Source organism: Podarcis cretensis (assembly GCF_951804945.1).
Source record: "Podarcis cretensis genome assembly, chromosome: 16".
Classification (NCBI taxonomy): domain Eukaryota; kingdom Metazoa; phylum Chordata; class Lepidosauria; order Squamata; family Lacertidae; genus Podarcis; species Podarcis cretensis.
In genome coordinates, this window is record NC_137186.1 from 39,216,680 (window position 1) to 39,236,990 (window position 20,311).

At 46.1% G+C, this 20,311-nt stretch overlaps 1 protein-coding gene across 2 annotated transcripts in view; it reads right to left on the reverse strand.

Moving 5' to 3' along the window:
* MLXIP (MLX interacting protein) overlaps positions 1-20,311 on the reverse strand; it is a 59,890-nt gene that overhangs the window by 19,312 nt on the left and 20,267 nt on the right. For both annotated transcript variants that reach the window (XM_079956557.1, XM_079956556.1), the window contains exons 2-9: positions 11,634-11,740; positions 9,530-9,615; positions 8,815-8,904; positions 7,443-7,484; positions 6,607-6,778; positions 4,540-4,623; positions 3,218-3,315; positions 1,439-2,096 (exon numbers count right to left, since the gene is read on the reverse strand). In XM_079956557.1, coding sequence (XP_079812683.1) covers positions 1,439-2,096; positions 3,218-3,315; positions 4,540-4,623; positions 6,607-6,778; positions 7,443-7,484; positions 8,815-8,904; positions 9,530-9,615; positions 11,634-11,740 — 1,337 coding nt within the window. The remainder of the gene's footprint in view (positions 1-1,438; positions 2,097-3,217; positions 3,316-4,539; positions 4,624-6,606; positions 6,779-7,442; positions 7,485-8,814; positions 8,905-9,529; positions 9,616-11,633; positions 11,741-20,311) is intronic.

Sequence of the window (20,311 nt, forward strand, 5' to 3'; positions counted from 1 at the left end):
TTTGGAATGTATCAGAAGCAGGTCAGTAGCCTCATGTTACAAGAGGGGGAAACGAGTCACAGACTGGGAGAGTTGCTTGCCCAGAGCTCTTGAATAACAGGAAGGCCAGCGGTGGCACCCAGGAGCTGGTGGAGACCCCCGGAGAGGCTCAGCAGTAAAGCCCCTGTCCCATTTTCAATGCCTGCCAGCTGCAGTTACGAACAAGGGCAGAGAAAGGCCTCTGCGGAGCCAGCTGGAGGACACTGCCCTGAGCAAGTTCAACTAATGTGGCCCCTTACCATACGCCAGCCTGGTGGCACCAGGCACCCGCGCCTATATGGCAAAAGGAGGTTTCATAAAGACAGCAAGAAATTGATGAAACTTGGGCATTTAAATAAAAATAACAAAATTGGACTATGAAATATTGATTTTTAAAAATGACTTGCTTTACTCTTCCTGCATGATTGTGTTTACTCTCGGTTCCTTCTTCATGAACAATTTTACACAGAAGCCAGCAAAATGCATTTTTGTGGGGAGGGGGTTATGTTCCATCCCAAGTGGCTGGGCTCAGCTACTCAAGGCCCCAAGCAGAGTCTGGTGGCAGCAACGCCAATAGCACTCCTACCTGCAGCTCAGCAGAAAAGTGGCCTCCCTGCCCTGCAAGGGCCCTCACTACTCTGTCTCTTGGCATTACAGTGGTACCTCGGCTTACAGACGCTTCAGGTTACAGACTCCGCTAAGCCAGAAATAGTACATTGGGTTAAGAACTTTGCTTCAGGATGAGAACAGAAATCGTGTGGCGGCAGTGGGAGGCCCCATTAGCTAAAGTGGTACCACAGGTTAAGAACAGTTTCAAGTTAAGAACGGACCTCCAAAACGAATTAAGTTCTTAACCCGAAGTACCACTGTAGTTGCCCTACTGTTATTTTTCTCCACGCCTGATGCCACACTGTTAGTTTATAAACCTGGAACAGGAGCCAAAGTTCCATGTGACTAGTTGCACATGGCCAAGGAGGCTTTGTGTTTCCTGAGCAGTGGATTACCACCCCATAACGTTGTGGGGAGTTTCATAAACAGTTTGCGATATGGAAGGGAGGGAGATGCCTCTGAAGAGCGGGTTCTTCCTTTCATGGCCTGCTTGTGGGATTCCTGGAGGCAACTGACTGACCTATCTATATGTGACTTTTTCATCTTTACCAAGGTCTGCTATTTAAAAGTCAAACATCCCACTGTCTCCGCACAGGCCCTTTTGAACTCACCTAAAACAGTATGCTGAGTATCTGAGGAATATTTTTCAGGATGAAGGTTTGTCCCCAGACTTGCAGGGTGCCTGACACACACAGAGACAGACTGGCAAGCACCCAAACACCATAACCCTTGTTTGCAGACAGACTGGTAGCACTTGTGATGCCTGGCTGCACCTGGCCCCAACCCAAGGGGGCATTCCAGGACCACTCACCTGGGGCAATGAAGGCATCTTTCAAGACCAAGGAGACGGTTTCTGGCTTTCGAGCAGGCACTATCTTTTGCAGCTTCTTGGACCTCGTCCCGCCACTGGCCACTGGGAGCGCAAAGGTGGGACGCGGCTGCAGCAGAGGCTGTCTTTGTGCCACAGCAGTCTGGAGAGTCAGGCTGCAAGGCACTCCTCCACCTGGCTGCTGGGTTGCCAGGAGGCCAGCCTGGCTCTGGCTGAAGGTGGTGGCTGGGACATTGTGCGTCGGAGTGGCTGAGGCTGTATGAGTGATCACCGAAGACTTGAGCCCAAACTTTGGGACCTCTGAAGCAGCAAACATGGACCCCTGAGAAGCCATGCCGGCATTCAGAGGCAGTGTAGTCTGCTGCGGCAGCGTCTGGGGCAGCACACCTGGCTGAAGGAGCGGCACCAGAGCTGGGAATGGAGACAGGAACTGTGGCTGGCTGCTCAGAGGGCGTTCAGAATTGAAGTTGGAGGGCTGCAGGAAGGAGTCCGTCCCACTCCTCAGGCCAAGGCACTGGTCGGCACCAACGTCCGTTGCAGAGGGGATGATAGGGGCAGGAACTGGGGTGGTGACGAGCCCTTCGCTGAGGTTCACTGGGGGAAGCGTGTTGGGCAAAGAACCCGAAGAGAGGTCGGATGTCTGAAAAAGAGAGGGAAGAGACACGTTAAATGTGGCCAGATACCAGGCGGGATGTTCTATATTTCTAAACTGGTAAGTATTGGGGGAGAGAAATAGGACCCAGATCGGACTCCACTGTTGGCATTGCCCACCATCACAAGTAATTCTTACTAAAGTTACATGCTCTTCCCCGCTCCATTATTAGCTATTAAGATAAAACCATGTTAGTTATTACAGCCTGCCTGCTGGAGTGAATAGAGCAGAGATAGCCAAATTGTTGCCCATCAGATGCTGTTGGACTACAATTCCCAGCAGCCTTAGTCAGAATTACAAAAGGTAAAAGATGATGGGACTTGTAGTCCAACAACACCTAAAGGGCACCCATTTGCATTACGTCAGTTACCCAGCCTTCGACTGGGGAGATCTGGGTTCAAGTCCCTGCTTTATATGGAAACTTGTTCGGTGACCCTGGGACACTTGATCTCTTGGCCTAGCCTACCTCACAAGATTGCTGTGTAGATAGAATGGGAGGAATGGAAGAAGGGCAGAACAAAACTGTAAGTAACAAGTAACTTGTGGCCTGAAAGAAAAATGCACACACCCCTAACTTGAGTTACAAAAATGTCCCTGCTTCATCATCTGCGCCTACATTTCATACTCACAGGTGATTACAGTTAGGACCAAACAGCTAGAGTCACACACACACCAGCTCATGTAGTAAGATCTATAGTTATATGAGTCCAAAATGGGCACCAACTCATTCTGAATTAAGAGAAGCCATGCTGCTTAGAGTTACCCTAAGGATATTTTATAAATTCAGATAAATAAATAAAAGTCATCTGGGAATATTTGTTCAGATAAATATGCCCAGCTGTGATGCTGACCGGCTGAAAGCCAAAAGGCATGGAGAAGGCACATGAAAATCAAAGACCAGACTACCTTGGCTCTAGGAAGACTTCTTAGAAAACTGCTTCTACTGAGTCAAGCAACTGAGATCTACCTCACACATTATTATTTACTCACTAGCTGTCAGCAACTATCCAATGTTTCAGCTGGGGTATCTTTCCCAGCCTTGCAGGGAGACTAAACCTTCCTCAGGCAAAGCACACACTCTAACTCTAACAATTATTCCCCATCCTTACCTGGGAAGAATGGCTGCAGGTGTCTTCCAGGGCAGAGCTGGCAGTAGGAGTGATGGGGGTAGCATTGAAGTAACTAGGACGACTGGAAGAGAAAAGATCTGGGCAAAGATTGGGGGGGGGGAGGCAAATATTACAATCACTTCTGGATACTCCTATTCATTTTACAGCTGCACTTTGCCAAGCTGGATTTAAATAAACAGAAAACCTTTGTTACGCATCAGGAAAGAAAAAAGAAAAGAGCACCTTCCTCACTAAAAGGGAATCTGCTTAATTTACATATGGAAAAGCTGTGTTTAGTAAGGAGGGACCTCTCAGAAAGACACCAGGACTCAAATACCTATTTTAATTTCATTTCTGTTTATTTATTTCAATACATAGTTGCCCTACTTTTAATGCACGCTATCCCAAGTAGCTTAACCACTCTTACATATTTTTATTAACACTTTTACTCTGCCTTTCCAAAGGCTTACAATCCAACAATAAAAACCCAAGTAAAGGTGGTGATGACGACAACAACAATAACAACAACAGGGCCATTCTACCCCTTCAGCATTCTTCCAAATGTGCAGACCAATCTAGAGAGACGTCCATTGCCCAGTGAGGATACTGCTGCTTTGCCTACAGAAGGGCCAATGTTCATAGCCCCTAAACTCTGAATAGAGGCAATGATGCTAAATAAAACGCACCTCTATTCTCAGCACAGTGGTGTTGCTGGTGATGTTAAAGGTAAAGGTACCCCTGCCCATACGTGCCAGTCTTGACAGACTCTAGGGTTGTGCGCTCATCTCACTCTATAGGCGGGGAGCCAGCGCTGTCCACAGACACTTCCGGGTCACGTGGCCAGCGTGACAAGCTGCATCTGGCGAGCCAGCGCAGCACATGGAACGCTGTTTACCTTCCCGCTAGTAAGCGGTCCCTATTTATCTACTTGCACCCGGGGGTGCTTTCGAACTGCTAGGTTGGCAGGCGCTGGGACCGAGCGATGGGAGCGCACCCCGCCGCGGGGATTCGAACCGCCGACCTTTCGATCGGCAAGTCCTAGGCGCTGAGGCTTTTACCCACAGCGCCACCCGCACGCTGGTGATGTTAATCACACCCAAATGTTGACTGCCAGTCTAAAACCAGTGGAACAGTACATACCTCCTCTTGGAGGAACTACACCTTATAGAAACAAACTCTGGATACTCCAAAATCCAGATAGCAGAGGGCAATGCAGCAAAACATTAGCATAGCCTAATACTTTCAATATACAGCTTCATAAACGATACCAGGGGAAATCTGTGCTGGCAAACAAGAGTGTGTAACCCCTGCAAAATTCTTACCTTGAAAAAACTCAAAAGTATCCATACAGTTTGGTTGGAGAGGGCTGAGTCCTGGCTGAATCATGTCAGCATTTCCTAAGTGTGCTGGAAAATTTCAAAGAGAAAAAGAGTGAGAAGGTGTACCGGAGAGCTTCTAGACCAGGGTGCTGGCCAGCCACAATCAGCATAGCCAATGGTCAGGAATGATGGGAGTTGTAGTCCTGCAGCACCAGCAAAGCACTAGTTTAGCTAACCCTGTTCTTGATTCTCTGTGGTGCCCTCTGATGCTTTGGAATACAGTTCCCATAAGCCCAAGGCAGCATGACCAATGGCCAGGGATAATAGGAATTGTAGTCCACAACATCTGGGCACTATGCTGAATACACTTAGTATGGATGACTCTGGGAAACTGAGGTTGAGGGTGGTACAGGCATCACCAATACTGCACCAGTGTGCCCAGCTGCCCAAAAGCAAGGTGTGCGGGGGGGGGGGGCAGGAGATCTGGAGCCCAACAACTAATACCTGGAGTTTGGGCCCCCTGGGATACAGCACCAGAGCCAGGCCAAGTTCTCTGTGTTTTCTGTCTCCTATTGCTACCCTCCCCATTTACGTAACAAGAGCAACATTGTGATTTGAAAAGCTGGGAAACAAAACATGGTGCAAAACATGGTTGCTTCCCCTCCAAGGCAGTGATGATCAAACTTCCTATTTTCAGGAAACAATTTCTACACTAATGTCAGATGCTGGTAGTGGTTGCTCGTGAGTAACCAGGCAGGGCTCCGACCTGTCTTTAACAGGTTTTATTTGGTGCAAATTATTTACAGTGCAGAAACACAAAGTTCATGTCCGTCTTAGTCACTTGCAGATTCCAGGAGTGGCCCCTTCCAGTTTCTCCCCCAACATAAGAACTTGGGACACCCCAAATCTCCGCCTTCCCTCCTTATGTTTCTCCCCTCTGAGTAAGCTGGGTGACAGAAACGGCATCTCTGCCTCCTGCCCAGCCAGGCTAGGTGAGGCGCTTGGGCTCTCAGTAGGATCTTCGAGCCTTCCCCTGGCTTGGCTCCCTCCTTCCCACTGTGCTCCACTGGAGGTGTGGCTTTCCCCACCGCTGGACGAGGAGCTGCTCCTCAGAAGCGTCGGAGGCTCTCTGTACCCCCCTGGCTCCCTCCCCTGTTCCAACGGCAGTCCCCTGACAACTACCGAATATGTCCCCCAAACCCAAGGGGTTTCTGAAGATTCGGCAGGGTGTGTGGAAGACCGCATAAAGTAGAGCAGCTCACACAGGGCATGGGAGGGTTTCCGGACACTTTCTACCACCTCACATCAACTAGAGCATGTCCAAGAATACCGCCAATGCTCCCCCTGTGCCTGCGTGTTTTGTGGGCGGGTTGGAAGTAATGGGTGCGGTTTGCTAGGCACAAAGAAAACTGCTTTTCTTTCCATGGAATCAGACCACCATCTGGGTGCCTGGAACCACAGTGCCTCCCCCCGGAGGCTCTTTCACTGAACCTCTCACCAAGGACTATTCTCTGGATTAGAAACTATTCCTCCAAAGAAAATAATCTGCCTTGACCTCTAGATTCAAGACAAGGGTCTACCAATTTCCCCCCTTCCCCCCAACTTAAGGAATGGAAAGAAACAAGTGCTTAATGTCTAAAGTGCGTGGGATTTGCCTGGAAGTTTTTCCCCTAACCTCTGATGCCTGCATGGGTGGGCCTGTGATCAAGGAAGATAATCTTTTTTAAAAAAAATTAAAAGCTTACTGACATAAACTCATACAGAATACAATAAAAATGATGGATATGGAGAATAAAAAGAAATGTGAAACTAGAAAAAATAAAACACAGATACAGAAGAGATGTAATTCAAAGTATAGTTGGAGATACCCCTTTAAATGTTCCAAAGCAAGATGCTGTAGTCTTTTTTAAACTATCCCAATACTGGTGGCTGCCAGGAAGCACATTTGGAAATCAGACAGCAAGGTACTTCCTCGCCCCCCACACCCCCCAAAACAGGAAAGAACTTGGAAGCCTATCCTGTGGAATTCCTTCTCCACAGATGATACAGGAAAGGGCAAGCTTCTCTTACCTATCTCTCTGGGATTTGGCCAAGAGAGCGGCTGGTGAGACGAAAGTGTGGAGAAGAGGGTGTCTGGCAGCTCTGACATAAGCATGTCTGTGCTGAAGAGGCAGTCCAGTTCCATAGGGACTGGTGTTTCCCTGCCGTATGTCTCTTTGTGCCAGAGGAACGTGTCATCATCCTGGTCAGGGGAGGGAGGGGAAAGTTAAAACAGGGCCCAGTTTGGATGTCAGCATGTGCAATTTTAGTGGGGACTGTCATGTTTTGTACTACTGTCTTTGTGGTTTGGATTGTACAACACCTTGAGTTTCTTTGAAAATACATTTTAAAACAAAAATAATACATTAAAAGAAGCAGGAGTGTCTGGAGCTGCACCCAGCTAGCAAGGAGTCCAGAAGGCATAAAACTCAGCAATTTCCTTTCTCAATTGAGAGGAGAGTCACAGAGCACATTCTGCAATGAGCAATTCTCTGGGAATATGGTTTCTTTCAAGGAGACCTCGACACACATCTCTCAGTTAAGTCATGGGCATCCTGGTTGGCTCAGCTGCAGCTGCGAGCAAGAAAAACCCAACTCATAGTGGATTCTCTATAGAATAATCAATAGGACCATTAATTAACTTTGGAATGCAAAATGGTGCTCAGCTGTAGGAATTCACTGAATTTTACTGGTTACAGAACCCCTCACTTCCCCTCTGACCTGGAGACTGCCCTGGTTTCACACCCAATTTTTAAGCAAAAATAAGAAGAGGAATACCTTCTTCTTAACAGTGCTGGGATTTCACTTTTTAAATACTTTCAGGCCTAACCAACAACAAACAAAACAAGAGCTAACGCAACACCTACCCGGACCAAGCTGGAGAGGTCTTCATCTTTATGTTTCTGCAACTGAAGAAGAAAAAGAGATTTTTACCCAACAGAATTACAACACAGTTCTAGAGTTACCATGAACTGGAGCTCCTATCTGTGTGAGGGATTCTTACTGCCTTGAAGCAAAGTATTTTATCATTCAGAGCTGGTCTGCCCATGAGGTAGGGTGAGGCAGCCACCAAGAGAGGCATAAGCCCAAGAGAGGCTGATCCACCACAGACTCTCTGCTCACCTGGCTGCCAGCAGAGAAACGGTTCAGGCAGTGGCACCAATTCCCAGCAAGAACTGGGCCATGAACAAGAAACCCTATCTAATCCTGAAAGTGACCTTCTAGGATGCTATTCCAAGTCTATCATGAGTTTGCATGAGTTAGGGAGTATAAAAACAGCTATCCTTGAAGTTTCCTGGGAGAAAGGAGAAGCAAGGGAAGTGAGATAAAGGAAGCAATGTCAACAACTCGACAAAGGCCTGATTGCCAGGGGAACAGTGATAGAAATGTGGCATTAAAGGCTCAAAAGGCCTGGGCACCTGGGGCACCCCAAGGTACCGTATTTTTCCGTCTGTAAGAAGCTCCCATGTATAAGACACTCCTACTATCCATGTATAAGATGCCCCCTAATTTTTGACATTATTTTTCAGAGAAAAAACCTAGACTTACACACGGAAAAATACGGTAATTGCAAGGAAGCAGATCACAGTATGGAGCCATACATGTTTACCATCCTATGACCTGCAATCTTTCCTGATGTATGTAGAAGGATGTTTATGTTTTAAGAATATTTAGATGTTTTACGACTCTTTTTGTGTGTTTTGCCTTGCTCTAATTCTTATTAACTGGCCGCTCCGATAGAACAACCGCATTGAGTTGAGCTCTGCCCAATTGCAATAGCTACAATAAATTCTGGGTTCCTCCTGGATACTGGACTTGAATTCATTTCCTTGGTTGCATGTTTTATTTAAAAGGTCCCTCAGCTGGGTAATGAACAGCGTGGTATAGAAGCAAATTCTTACCACAGGTTGGATGACCACCTGTCATGTATGATGCAGTTGGGATTCCTGCATTGCAAGCTAGATGACCCTGGGGGTGCCTTCCAACTCTACAGTTCGATGATACTTGGACTATTCAGGTGAACCAGGACAATATGAGTGACAACAGAATGAACAAATCAGTACAAAATTAACATTTTATTGTTTGGGGCGAGCATATTTCTACTAATACAGTTGAATTACCAACCCTTTTCATTCTTAAGCCTTCGTTGGTAAGCTGAAACTTTTCCTTCCTTTCTGGAGGCAATTGAGAAGATAGTGATGTACTTCCAAATTGAAAACTGGGTGTGAAAAAACATACCCTTTTTTTGAAGTAGGTTCTCCACTTGTGGTACTCTCGGATTACTACTTCTATCCGCCGTTTCCAATACTTCCCTTCTGTTGCAATAGCCTGAGGAAGAAAAATGTTTAAAAAATAAAGTGGTGGTGGCGAAGTACAGTGGGCCCATCACTTGTGCTCACTTTACACACGCGATTGCAACCTTACGTGGGCACAGGGGGCAGGGTGGAATCAATAAACAAAGAGTGGGAGAAACCCATTCCCCACTCTTCATTTATTTCTCTCCCACTCAACAGGTTTTCCTTGCTTATTGGGCTCTGGGAAGGTTGCAATTCCCAAAGAGGTTTAAGAACCAATCCATTTCCCCAGGGAACTGTGGGAATCGTAGCTCTGAGGGGAATAGGGATCTCAAAATAACTCTTAGCACCCTTAACAAACTACACCACCTGGCCTCTAGCATCTGACATACCATCTGCCTGATGGTGGGACCCACCTGCCCACCCAGAACTGAAAGGAAGCCTACATTCAAATATGTGCATTTGCTTATGTACTGATTTGTTGTGCTCCTTACCCCACTCTCTACCCCAGTGTCAAAACACAACAGAGAACTATGGAAAGACAGGAAGGGGCAGATAAGCAAAGGCAATTAAGGTGAAAGCAGCATAAAATGAGATTAGCCCACAGCATGAAGAGATATCCGCTGTACCACAGTCACATTTTTCTCTGCCTGATGTACCTCAGGGCGCCGGTGCTCATCTACCTCCACAGAACCATCCAGGGGAGTCACAAAGTGGCACACAGGGTTCTTCCGCTTCTCCAGATCTGCAACATGAACCAGAGCATTAGCAGTGCACATCTCTAAGGGGAGCAAGCCAGGTCAGATTTAACTGCCATGTTAAGTAAGCCACAGAGCAGGACTTCCACTGTTAAAGAACCAGGGATGTGCACATGCCAGATTCTGCGCAAGTCTTAAGAAAAAAAAAAAAAAAAGCAAAGTGTGGCATGCGGAGCAGAATTCAGCTACTGTACACGACAGAAATTCAGTAGGGAACCTTCCAATCTTCTCCATAAAGGGCTGGTTTGTGTATGCACACAGAGAGAGAGCATAAGGAAGGCTGGAGGAGAAACTCGCTTACCTACCATATTTTTCGCACCATAGGGCGCACCGGACCATAGAGCGCACCCAGTTTTTAGGGGGGGAAATCAAGAAAAAAAATATTTTCCACCCAGCCCCAAAGAGCAGCGTACAGGCTGCACACAACCTCTCACTGCCGGAGGGGTTGCGCACAGCTATGGAGCAAGCCAAGGCAGGGGGCGGGATGGATCCCGCTCGCAGCTTTGGTTTCCCCTTTAGCCCCGTGCAGCCGCTCCCTCCCGGGAGAGGCTGCGTGGGGCTAAATAATCCATAGCCCCGTGCAGCCTCTCCCTGCCGGAGGGGTTGCGCGCGGCTATGGCAGAAGCCTGCATTCGCTCTATAGAATGCACACACATTTCCCCTCAATTTTTGGAGGGGAAAAACTGCGTCCAATAGAGCGAAAAATACGGTAATTCACATCTCCTCAATCAATGTGTAAACCAAAACACAGCTATCCTTTGAAATCTGCAATTCTCTGAATTTTGTTTTACAGTTTTACAACAAAGAAATGCTTACAAAAAAAGCATAGAATATATAATTTAAATGCTATGTAGATGACTTAAGAGGTTTTCTTTACAATTAAGCAGTATATAAATTCTGTTAAATAAATAAAAATGCATTAAAAACGATGCATGAAAATTTGTGTATTAATGAAAATAACGTGCAGAAGTCAGCATGTTGGGCAAGTGTGCATAAAAATATTCAAACATACCTGGATATGTGCATGTAATTATGCACTTGAAGGTTTGTGGGAATTTTTTTTAAACTGCAAACTGATTTTAAAAATGGCGGAAACTGAACTTAAGATGGAAAAATGAGAAAGTGAAAATGACAGGAGTGGGGAAGGGCCATAGCACAGCGGTAGAACCCCTGCTTTGCATGCAGAAGATTCCAGGTTCGATCCCCAGGTAGACAATACAGAGCTAGATAGACCAAGGGTCTGACGGTGTAAGGCAGCTTCCTAAGTCCCTAGAAGCAGTCTCAGACTTATATGCTTCCTCCCCCAAGCCTCCCTTGCCACAGGCAGAAGTGAAGGTCATCACTGGGAGAAGTAGTGAAAAACTGAACCAGGGAGAAATCACGTCTGGGGGTTTTTCAGGTTCAACCATTCCCTTTTATTTTATTTTAAAATGAAACCTCACCATTCAATTAAAAATGTTCAAGGTTATTTTCAATAATATTAAAATAAAAAGAACAGAGAGGCTATCCACAGAGAGGAGAGGAACCAAAGGAGGAGGAGCTGGCCTTGTTCTCACCCCGGGCAAATTCCTAGGGAGCAAAGAATGGGTGAGCAGGCGCTGGCCCGACATCCCCCTGCCCTCTAATGCATGGAGGGGGTTCGAGGAGACAGAACCTTTCCAGTGGTGGAGCCTAAACCATGGAGCTTTCTCCAAAGGGAGACCTGCCTGCCTCTGGCATTACTGGGGTTCCTAGGAAAGGCTGAGATTCTGCTTTCAACTGGTATCTGACACAACGGAGAAGTTGCTCCCTCTGCCTGATTTGGCTATGAGATGTTTCTTCCTGGTTTTGTGTGACAAGATTGCTTTGTTGAGGCTTTTATATTGCTGCTTATATTGCCTGCACACCCTGAAAGAGGACAAGGCACGTGATATGTAATAAACAAACGAAAGTCCCAGGCTGGCCACGTATTAATGTGTGGATTTTCCCAAAGCACCCAAACACATTGAGGATGGGCACAACTTACACTGAATGTACCAAGCCCTCCAGATGGCGTTGTTGAGCCGGATTTTATCCCTACACTGAAGCTTCAGGCCTTTGAAATTCTTCCACTTGGGTGAAACCAACTTGCCGCTGCAACAAAGCAGAGAAGGTTCAGATTTAAACAGCAATAATATACAATGTATTCTGAAGCAAAACAAAGCAAAGATGGTGGCTGACAGCTTTGAAGGCTACCTGGTGTCCTCTGCCTGGGCCTGAGTTTTAATTCTGACCAGGCCTGAAAGCAGAGCTGAAGGGGACAAATTGTGACTCATGGGGACATTGAAACACCTTACTATAGTCTGTCTTGATGCCAGGGCAAACCCATGTTTCTACTCCAGCCAGCCCTGCTCACATACAACTTTTTTAATTAGGCAGCAGATATTTAGATATTCTGTTCTGTTGAAGCGAATATGTGCCTTAAAAGAGCCACATCCCTTTTGATCACTGTGCTGGTTTCTGGATTTGGGGTATAGTCAGTGCTATTTTTCTAGAAAAAGAGGTGCCGGAACTCACAATGAACACCTCCCTTGTTCTCCTATAGGTAAGGGTAAAGGTAAAGGACCCCTGGACGGTTAAGTCCAATCAAAGGAGGCTATGGGGTTGCGACATTCATCTCGCTTTAGACCAAGGGAGCCAGCGTTTGTCCACAGACAGCTTTCTGGGTCATGTGGCCAGCAGGACTAAACTGCTTCTGGCGCAACGGAACACCATGACGGAAGCCAGAGCACACGGAAATGCTGTTTCCCTTCCTGCCACAGTGGTACCTATTTATCTACTTGCACTTTTTTGCGTGCTTTCGAACTGCTAGGCTGGCAGGAGCTGGGACAGAGCAACGGGAGTTCACCCTGTCACGGGGATTCAAACAGCCAACCTTATGATCAGCTAGCACAAGAGGCTCAGAGGTTTAGACCACAGCGCCACCCACGCCAATAATGGCAATGGTGTCCACCTGAGAGGTGTCAGAATTGTGTTCCAGCTAAAAAAAGAAAAGCCCTGGATATAGTACTCTGGAGCAGTGGCTTTAAAAACTGCCTTGTATAAGCTTCCTATAAAGCCTTACAAGGTCAGACTACTGTATTTGTCACTTTAACCTAATAGATGACAGCTCTCCAGGGTCTCAAGCAGGGAGGGATTTCTCCCATCCCATCATTTTTCTTAGCTGGAGATGCCATGAGTTGAACCTGGGACCTTTGCCCACAAAGCATGTGGTTTTCTGCTGAGCTATGGCCCCTCCCTAGGGACGCGGGTGGCGCTGTGGGTAAAACCTCAGTGCCTAGGACTTGCCGATCGCATGGTCGCAGTTCGAATCCCCGCGGTGGGGTGAGCTCCCGTCTTTCGGTCCCAGCTCCTGCCCACCTAGCAGTTCGAAAGCACCCTTAAGTGCAAGTAGATAAATAGGTACCGCTTTATAGCAGGAAGGTAAACGGTGTTTCCGTGCGCTGCGCTGGTGCTGGCTCGCCAGAGCAGCTTCGTCACGCTGGCCATGTGACCCGGAAGTGTCTCCGGACAGCGCTGGCCCCCGGCCTCTTAAGTGAGATGGGCACACAACCCTAGAGTCGGACACAACTGGCCCATACGGGCAGGGGTACCTTTACCTTTACTATGCCCCCTCCCTAAGGAATGCTGGAGAGTCCCATGAAAGCCCATCAGGTCTTTCTTTGTAAGGTAATTGCTGGTGAGGACAAGCTTCTCTAGGAAAGGAAAGATAGCTCGCCCACTGCTGTGGATTATCTCCTGTAACTGCAAGCCATGGGGTGAGCGTTGGGATGTTCTTTGACACACCCTGTTCATAAAGGGTAATGGTAAGACCCAAGAGCCTTAGAAGTTAGAACATGCCCAAGAACCCTTTGCAACATGAAGGGATTCAATGGTTGATGTGCAGAGATTCCTTCTCAGCTATACTGCTGAAAGCATTTCCCGAGAGACTGCCTAAAAAATGAAGCCAGTGCCCTGAGAAATCAAGCCCATCCAGAATCATCTACAACTTTAAAAACATCTTTTGCGTTTCCGGATTGGTTGTGTTCGGGAATTTTTCCTGTGTTGAAAGCTGGTGAAGATCAAGACTGAGAAAGTTTTTAAGTGCATTCCTGCAGGATGGCCTCATTACATAAGCCAAAAGTAGCCCTGAAGAGGCTATAAGGGAACTATTAACTCTGGCCCAGCACAGACGGGGCATGCTTCAATCTCTCTCTCAATGCTGCCTTTCACAAGCAAATTCTGTGCAAAAAGGTTTTAAAGGTCACTGGCGCTTGCAACAGACAGCAAGCCAAGAAACAAGGAAGAAAAAAGAAATAATCACGTGGAAAACAACTTGTACGACAGAGGATAGACTTAAATATTAACCTCTTGACCATCTCACCACACTTACCAAACACTATTGCAGATAGAGGTGAAAAAACATACTTAATAAACGAACAGAGGAGCGTCTGTTCCAATCTGAATTTAAAATGAGGAATGTGGTCGCTAGAGCATGGAAGAGACAGAATTAAGTTACGCCAAATGACCTCAAATGATCAGTTCATTCAAAGACAGCAGAGGAAGTCCATGTTTTGCTGAACCCCAGAACAGCTGATGGGGTTCATTGAAGAACAGATATTTTCAAACTGTTTGTCATCATAAGAGGGACTGAAATGTGCCTTGAAACATCCAGCCATGATTCTTGATGTACCCACCACTCCATGCCCCTTAGAGCAAGGAAACCACACATAGCAGCCATTACAGTGGTACCTCGGGTTAAGTACTTAATTTGTTCCGGAGGTCTGTTCTTAACCTGAAACTGTTCTTAACCTGAAGCACCACTTTAGCTAATGGGGCCTCCTGCTGCCGCCGCAACGCCTGAGCACAATTTCTGTTCTCATCCTGAAGCAAAGTTCTTAACCTGAAGCACTATTTCTGGGTTAGCGGAGTCTGTAACCTGAAGCGTATGTAACCTGAAGCATATGTAACCTGAGGTACCACTATACATGCACACACATATACGGGCAGTGACATCACTCTGAAGGAGGAAGCAAGGACATGCTGTGATTCACTGATGCTGACTACAGTGCAACTAGCACAAGTTACCACCACTAGCCAGAAAGCACAGAAAACTGTCTGGACAAATGAGAGGGCAGGTTGCCAAGAGGCAACATGAACTGGGATATCCTGTGCCGGGATATTCTGGGTTTCGGAAGCTGATCTAAGCCAGGGATAGGCAACCTAAGGCCCTTGGCCACAAGCGGCCCACAGGGGTCGTTTAACTAGCTCCCAAGCCACCCCCAAACCGAGCCGCCCGCTCGGCAAATCCCCACGCACGGTGCTAAACCAGTGCAGCGCGACATGGGGACTCGCTTCCGTGGTGCTGGAAATCACGGCTGTGCATGCTCAGATGCCAAAAATCGCGTCTGAGCAGATGCAGACACTGGAAATCATTTCTGCGCGCACACAATCCGGCCCACAGAGGAATCTCTGCTGGAGTGAACCAGCCAAGGCAAGGTAAACCTTGCCGACACATGATCTAAGCTGATTTAAAGAATGTGTGTGTGTGTATACTGAAGACAGTGTTCAAAATTAAGTTGGAAGAAAATTGATGCAACCCTAGTGAGCACAACAATTGATGGTTTCCAAGACGGATGGGCTTTTGAACTGAGTTTACAAAAGCCACATAGGATGTGGGACCAAAATGGGCCCTGCAGCTCTTGCTTCTTTGCCACCCGCCTGGCTCTATGCAACGTGATTTAGAGAAAGCAAAGCAACTGCAGGCATGAGAAGGCCCGCAGAGTCTTGGAAAAGCGACAGCTTTCCCTGCATCTAGTGCAGGGACAAAAGCCCTGATCTCTCACACCTGCTGGCCCAGTGACAGCTGCTTGCTTTTCCCTGGGATTGCCAGAGCTGGCATTATTCCCCAAATAATCCTGTAATGGCTCATGGCCACAACTGCGTCTGTGACGGGCTTAAGTCTAGACAGGGTGGACACGGCCACCTGGCTTCCTTTCTGGTCCACTGCTTGGGAGGGGGTGTTTGGCTTTATCTGTTTTTAAGCACTTTGAGCAGAATGGCTGACGACACATAGGACCTCTTTAATCCTTGCCATGCTTTAAAAGAAAATGCTTCGCCCCATCGGGAACACAAATTCACTAAACATGAGGCTCTCCCTCTGGGTTCATTCTCTGATGTTACATTCCGTTTGAAAAACCACACACAAGGGAGCAACTACAATTTCTGGGGCAAAACAATGACATAGGAAATCCATAATCAGACTTCTTGCTGCTTTAATGTAAAAAGTGTCTTTAACTTAAAAGTTGCGCTCTGTCATTCTGACTAAACAGGTTGGTTAACTGCATTCCTAGAAAATATCCAAAGTGAAGTTCGTGCCCCTTAAACTCAAAATCAGGGTGGATAAAAATCAATATTTTTTTAAAATAAAAAAAAAATAAAAAAATGATTTTTTTTTATTTAAATCAGATTTTTTTTTATGTAAATCGGATTTTTAAAATAAAATGCTTTTGGAGGAAAAATCTTTCTAAAGATAGCTTTCTATTTAAGTTACATTATAGTCCAAAGGCTATTCATCAGGAAATAAGGATTTGATTTAAGTTTTTCATGTGTGCTAAAACTCAGTCTAAGGTGTTTTTTTTAAAAAAAATCATTCAACCACATCAGTTAACAAACATGGATACATATGCTATAATGTTATTGTTTTAGTTAAACAAATCGTTTAAATTGTTATTAAGGAAATGATTGTTTTTCTCCTTCCAATAAAGTACAGCAGGAAAGCTGTCCAAATATAAAGTTAACTTATTAAACCTCACAATAGTTTCATAATTATCTGTCTATGTATTTCTAATAGTATAACCAAATTAGTAATTTTTGATATAACTGTAAAAACTACTCTGAAAATTTATTATTCCAAAACTGAAATCTTCATTATTAAGATTATACCAGCAAGAATGAATCTTTCTGTAAAAAAAAATGATTTAAATCAAGTCTTACTGACTAGTGATTTAAATCAATTTGACTTAAATCAAATCCATCCTGCTCAAAATAGGTTCCTAAATAAGATTTTAGTGACTTGCTGCTGTACATTTTACAGCCAACCCACTGACAATTGCTTTGTCAAAAGTGGGTAGTAAAAACCTGCGGAAGGAGTTTGACTGCATTGAGATGAATATATACTGGCTTCCCCTCGCAATGATAATGTCAGGTAACTGTTTAGCTTCTTCTGTATTGTGCTATTACCACAGCACCTGACCTGTGCAGCTCCTGTACTTGCTTCCCTACTCCTTATTCCAGCCGTTGCCAACCTGATGCCCTCCAGATGGTTTGAACAAAAACACCTGAAATGCACCAGATTGGCAAAGGCTGCTCCATTCCATTATATAGCAATGAAATACACAGTGGTGCCCCGCAAGACGAACGCCTCGCAAGACGGAAAACCCGCTAGACGAAAGGGTTTTTCGTTTTGGAGGCACTTCGCAAAACGAATTTCCCTATCGGCTTGCTTCGCAAGACGAAATGTCTTGCGAGTTCCTGCGGGTTTTCCCCCCTTTCCCCCCCTTTTCCTAAGCTGCTAAGCCGCTTATCAGCTGATCCGCTGATAAGCCGCTTAACAGCTGTTCCGCTAAAAGCCGCTAAACCGCTAATAGCGCTAATCCGCTAAGCTGTCAATGGGCTTGCTTTGCAAGACGAAAAAACCGCTATACGAAGAGCCTCACGGAACGGATTAATTTCGTCTTGCGAGGCACCACTGTATAGTACAATTTAAAACAAAATACCACAACCACCAAACACACACCATCCTGCTGGACACTGAAAAGCATAGACTTGAATCATCTGCTAAAGCAACTCTTTGTCTCCTGAGATTTCCGGGGCTTTCCAAAAGAGTGAATGCCCAAGGTAGACATAATTCTTCAGCTTCTTTTGTTGCCTTAACCCCGATTGCCTAACATACAATGAAACTGTAGCTACAGGGGTTCACATATTCCTGGTGTCCAATGCTCAGTTTCCTATCAAGCAACGCTGGTGATGACAACTTCTGCATCTTATGCATCCAAAACAGGCAGGGAAAGGTTTGTGCAACAAGGGTATCTGTGTCTTCCACTCTTACAAGGTTAAGACTTCATGGCCTTAGCCACCAGTCCTAAGACACCAATCAACAGATACGGAGGGCCCAAATATATGATATTTCAAATGCATAGCGTGCAGCTTTGGCCACAGGTTTTTCTCTTGAATACAAAGCATGTGGGTGGGGGGGTCCCTAGGAATGCAGAGTGTGGGGAACCCCTCCCTCTCCAGCTGCAATCTTGGTGACCCCCCCCCCGCCAGCCCTGCATTAGCCTTGGACACAGAGGTTGAGCTATTTATATATATATTGTGGCTTTTTTCCTTTCAGGCCACGGACATGATATAAATGACAAGCAAATGTATTTCATCAGATTTACACCCCACACCATCTTCAAAGGAGCCCAAGGTGGCAAACATACCAATACTAATAACAATTAAAACGTCTAGTAAACAACTGAAGACAACCTTCCAAAAATCAGTTTAAAACTCCCAAAAAAAAGGCTCCGGTATGTAGTTAGGGTGGGCTAGTTAGATTTTTGTATGTAAATGTTATTAGGAGTTATTAGCAAGGCTGGATTTAACAAAGACTGTAATAGTAGTCAAATATTGACAAATTTGTTTAAAAACAAAAGTAGCTCTACAGTTTGGATGTGTATAATGCACTCTGCTCTCTCTTGGCTGAAATCCTGGAGGGAGAGATTCAAGTTCTCAGTCCAAGTTAATGGCAGGTCAGATAATAATTAATCCCCAACCCAAGAGGCAGGCAATACTTTAATTAACCTGCATCGCATGAGGTGACTTTTTAAAGCTGCTAATTCCCAAAAGGTCATACTGCCTCCCTTTAATCCTGTATTTCCTAAGAGCAACGTGTTCTTAAAAACCCCCACAAACCTCTTGTGCCATTTATTTACAACCCCCCGGGGAAGATAAAACAGCACGGGAAAGATATGAAGAACATTTGATTTGAGAAAGCAAGCAAGCAAAGCTGAGTTCATAGTAAGTTCTGAAAGCAGGGAACCATCCATAGGCAAACTGGAGCAAATGCATCCTGGAAGATCAAGGAAGAATCAACCTATGCAGCAGTGGAGGGAAATGTAGCTCTGCCCCCCAACCTCAGTCTGTTCTAAGCTATCCCCACCACCTCAGAAGGGAGGAAGATGGGAATCTAGAAATTATTGACGTTACCTCTGGCTCCACCTGCTGTTGGCTTCCTGCTTTACACCTCACCAGCCCCAATGAGCACCAGCCACCACTGCTGCACAGGACAGTTTTCTACTAGTGAGGCTTCCTTGTGCTACTTTGTCTTGCAAACTGAACTGCTGCTTGGTGGTCACATGTTATGGTATATTCTGACTTTCTGTACTGATGTGTTACCTGCCCTTCACCATAATGTCCCAGGGTGGGTTAACCCTTCCCCCCCACCCCAGCTGAAACTTTACATCAGAGGACTGGGGTGGCTCCTATTAACTAAATCTAGGTGTCAAAGGCCAGGGTAAAGAGCTGTGCCTTCAGCATACAGCAAAAGCTATACAATGAAGGTGTTAGATGCACCTCTGTTGGGGGTGGGGGAGAGCGAATTTCACAGCTTAGGGGCTGCCACAGAGAATGCCCTCTCCCAGGCTGCCACCCTGAGGATGATGGTATAATTCCCCTAAAATTAATCTGGAATCCCTTGCCACATGCAAGAGATTACAACAGGAGTTGTTTATTACTGGGTGGCATTTGTGTCTCGTGTGACTTTCTATTTAATTTTATCAGGTAAGCACCTGCGCAGCATCGCAGCTGTACATTAGGAGCAAAGGGGGGGGGGAAATGCTCTGTGATGCTCCACAAGGTGCAGCAACACAGCTGAGTTCATGAAATAAAAGCAATTCCTTACAGCTACACTGCGGCAAAGGGTTGTCTTCACTACTTACCCAACATCCATGAAACAGAGGGTCAGAAACGAAAATGGCAGGTTACTATTTCCCGCCCAGAAAGCCAGCCCCAGCGTTAAAAACAACAACAACACAGGTTTTCAGGTTTAAGAAACCTCCCACCAGTGATAATAGCACGAAGCTAAAGCACACAAGCACTAATACAGAGACAGTGAAATAGCAGAACAACAGTAACAGAACAACTCTGAAAAGGCACAGGACAAAGAGGCCGCAGATCGCTGGCCCTTAAAGTGCTACCTGCAGAACCGCAGCGGGGGGAAACTCTTGTGCAGACTGTCTTGATGACAGAATGAAAATTGATGTTTACTGCTAAACCAAACTTCAAGCAGTAAAAGAGCCCATGAGCCTTGCAGATGGCTTCCCCTCTTTGCCTTGAAATAGGTGGGGAGAGTGATGCTACTGCACTTAGGTTCTGGACATCTGAGTGGCCATTCTGGGAACAGGATGCTGGAAAAGAAGGACTACTGGGTTGGCTGCCTGATTCAGCAGGCTATTGTTACGTTCTTCATGTTAACTAATGCTTTCCTCCCCTGATCTGGTGCTCTCCAGTTGTGTGCTGGGCCACAACTGCCATGATACCTGAACTGTGGTGAAGCTGGCTGGGACTAATGGAAGTTGGGAGCCAAAAAACAACTGGAGGGTGCCAGGTTGGGAAAGGCTGCTTAGTGCATTGCACATGCTG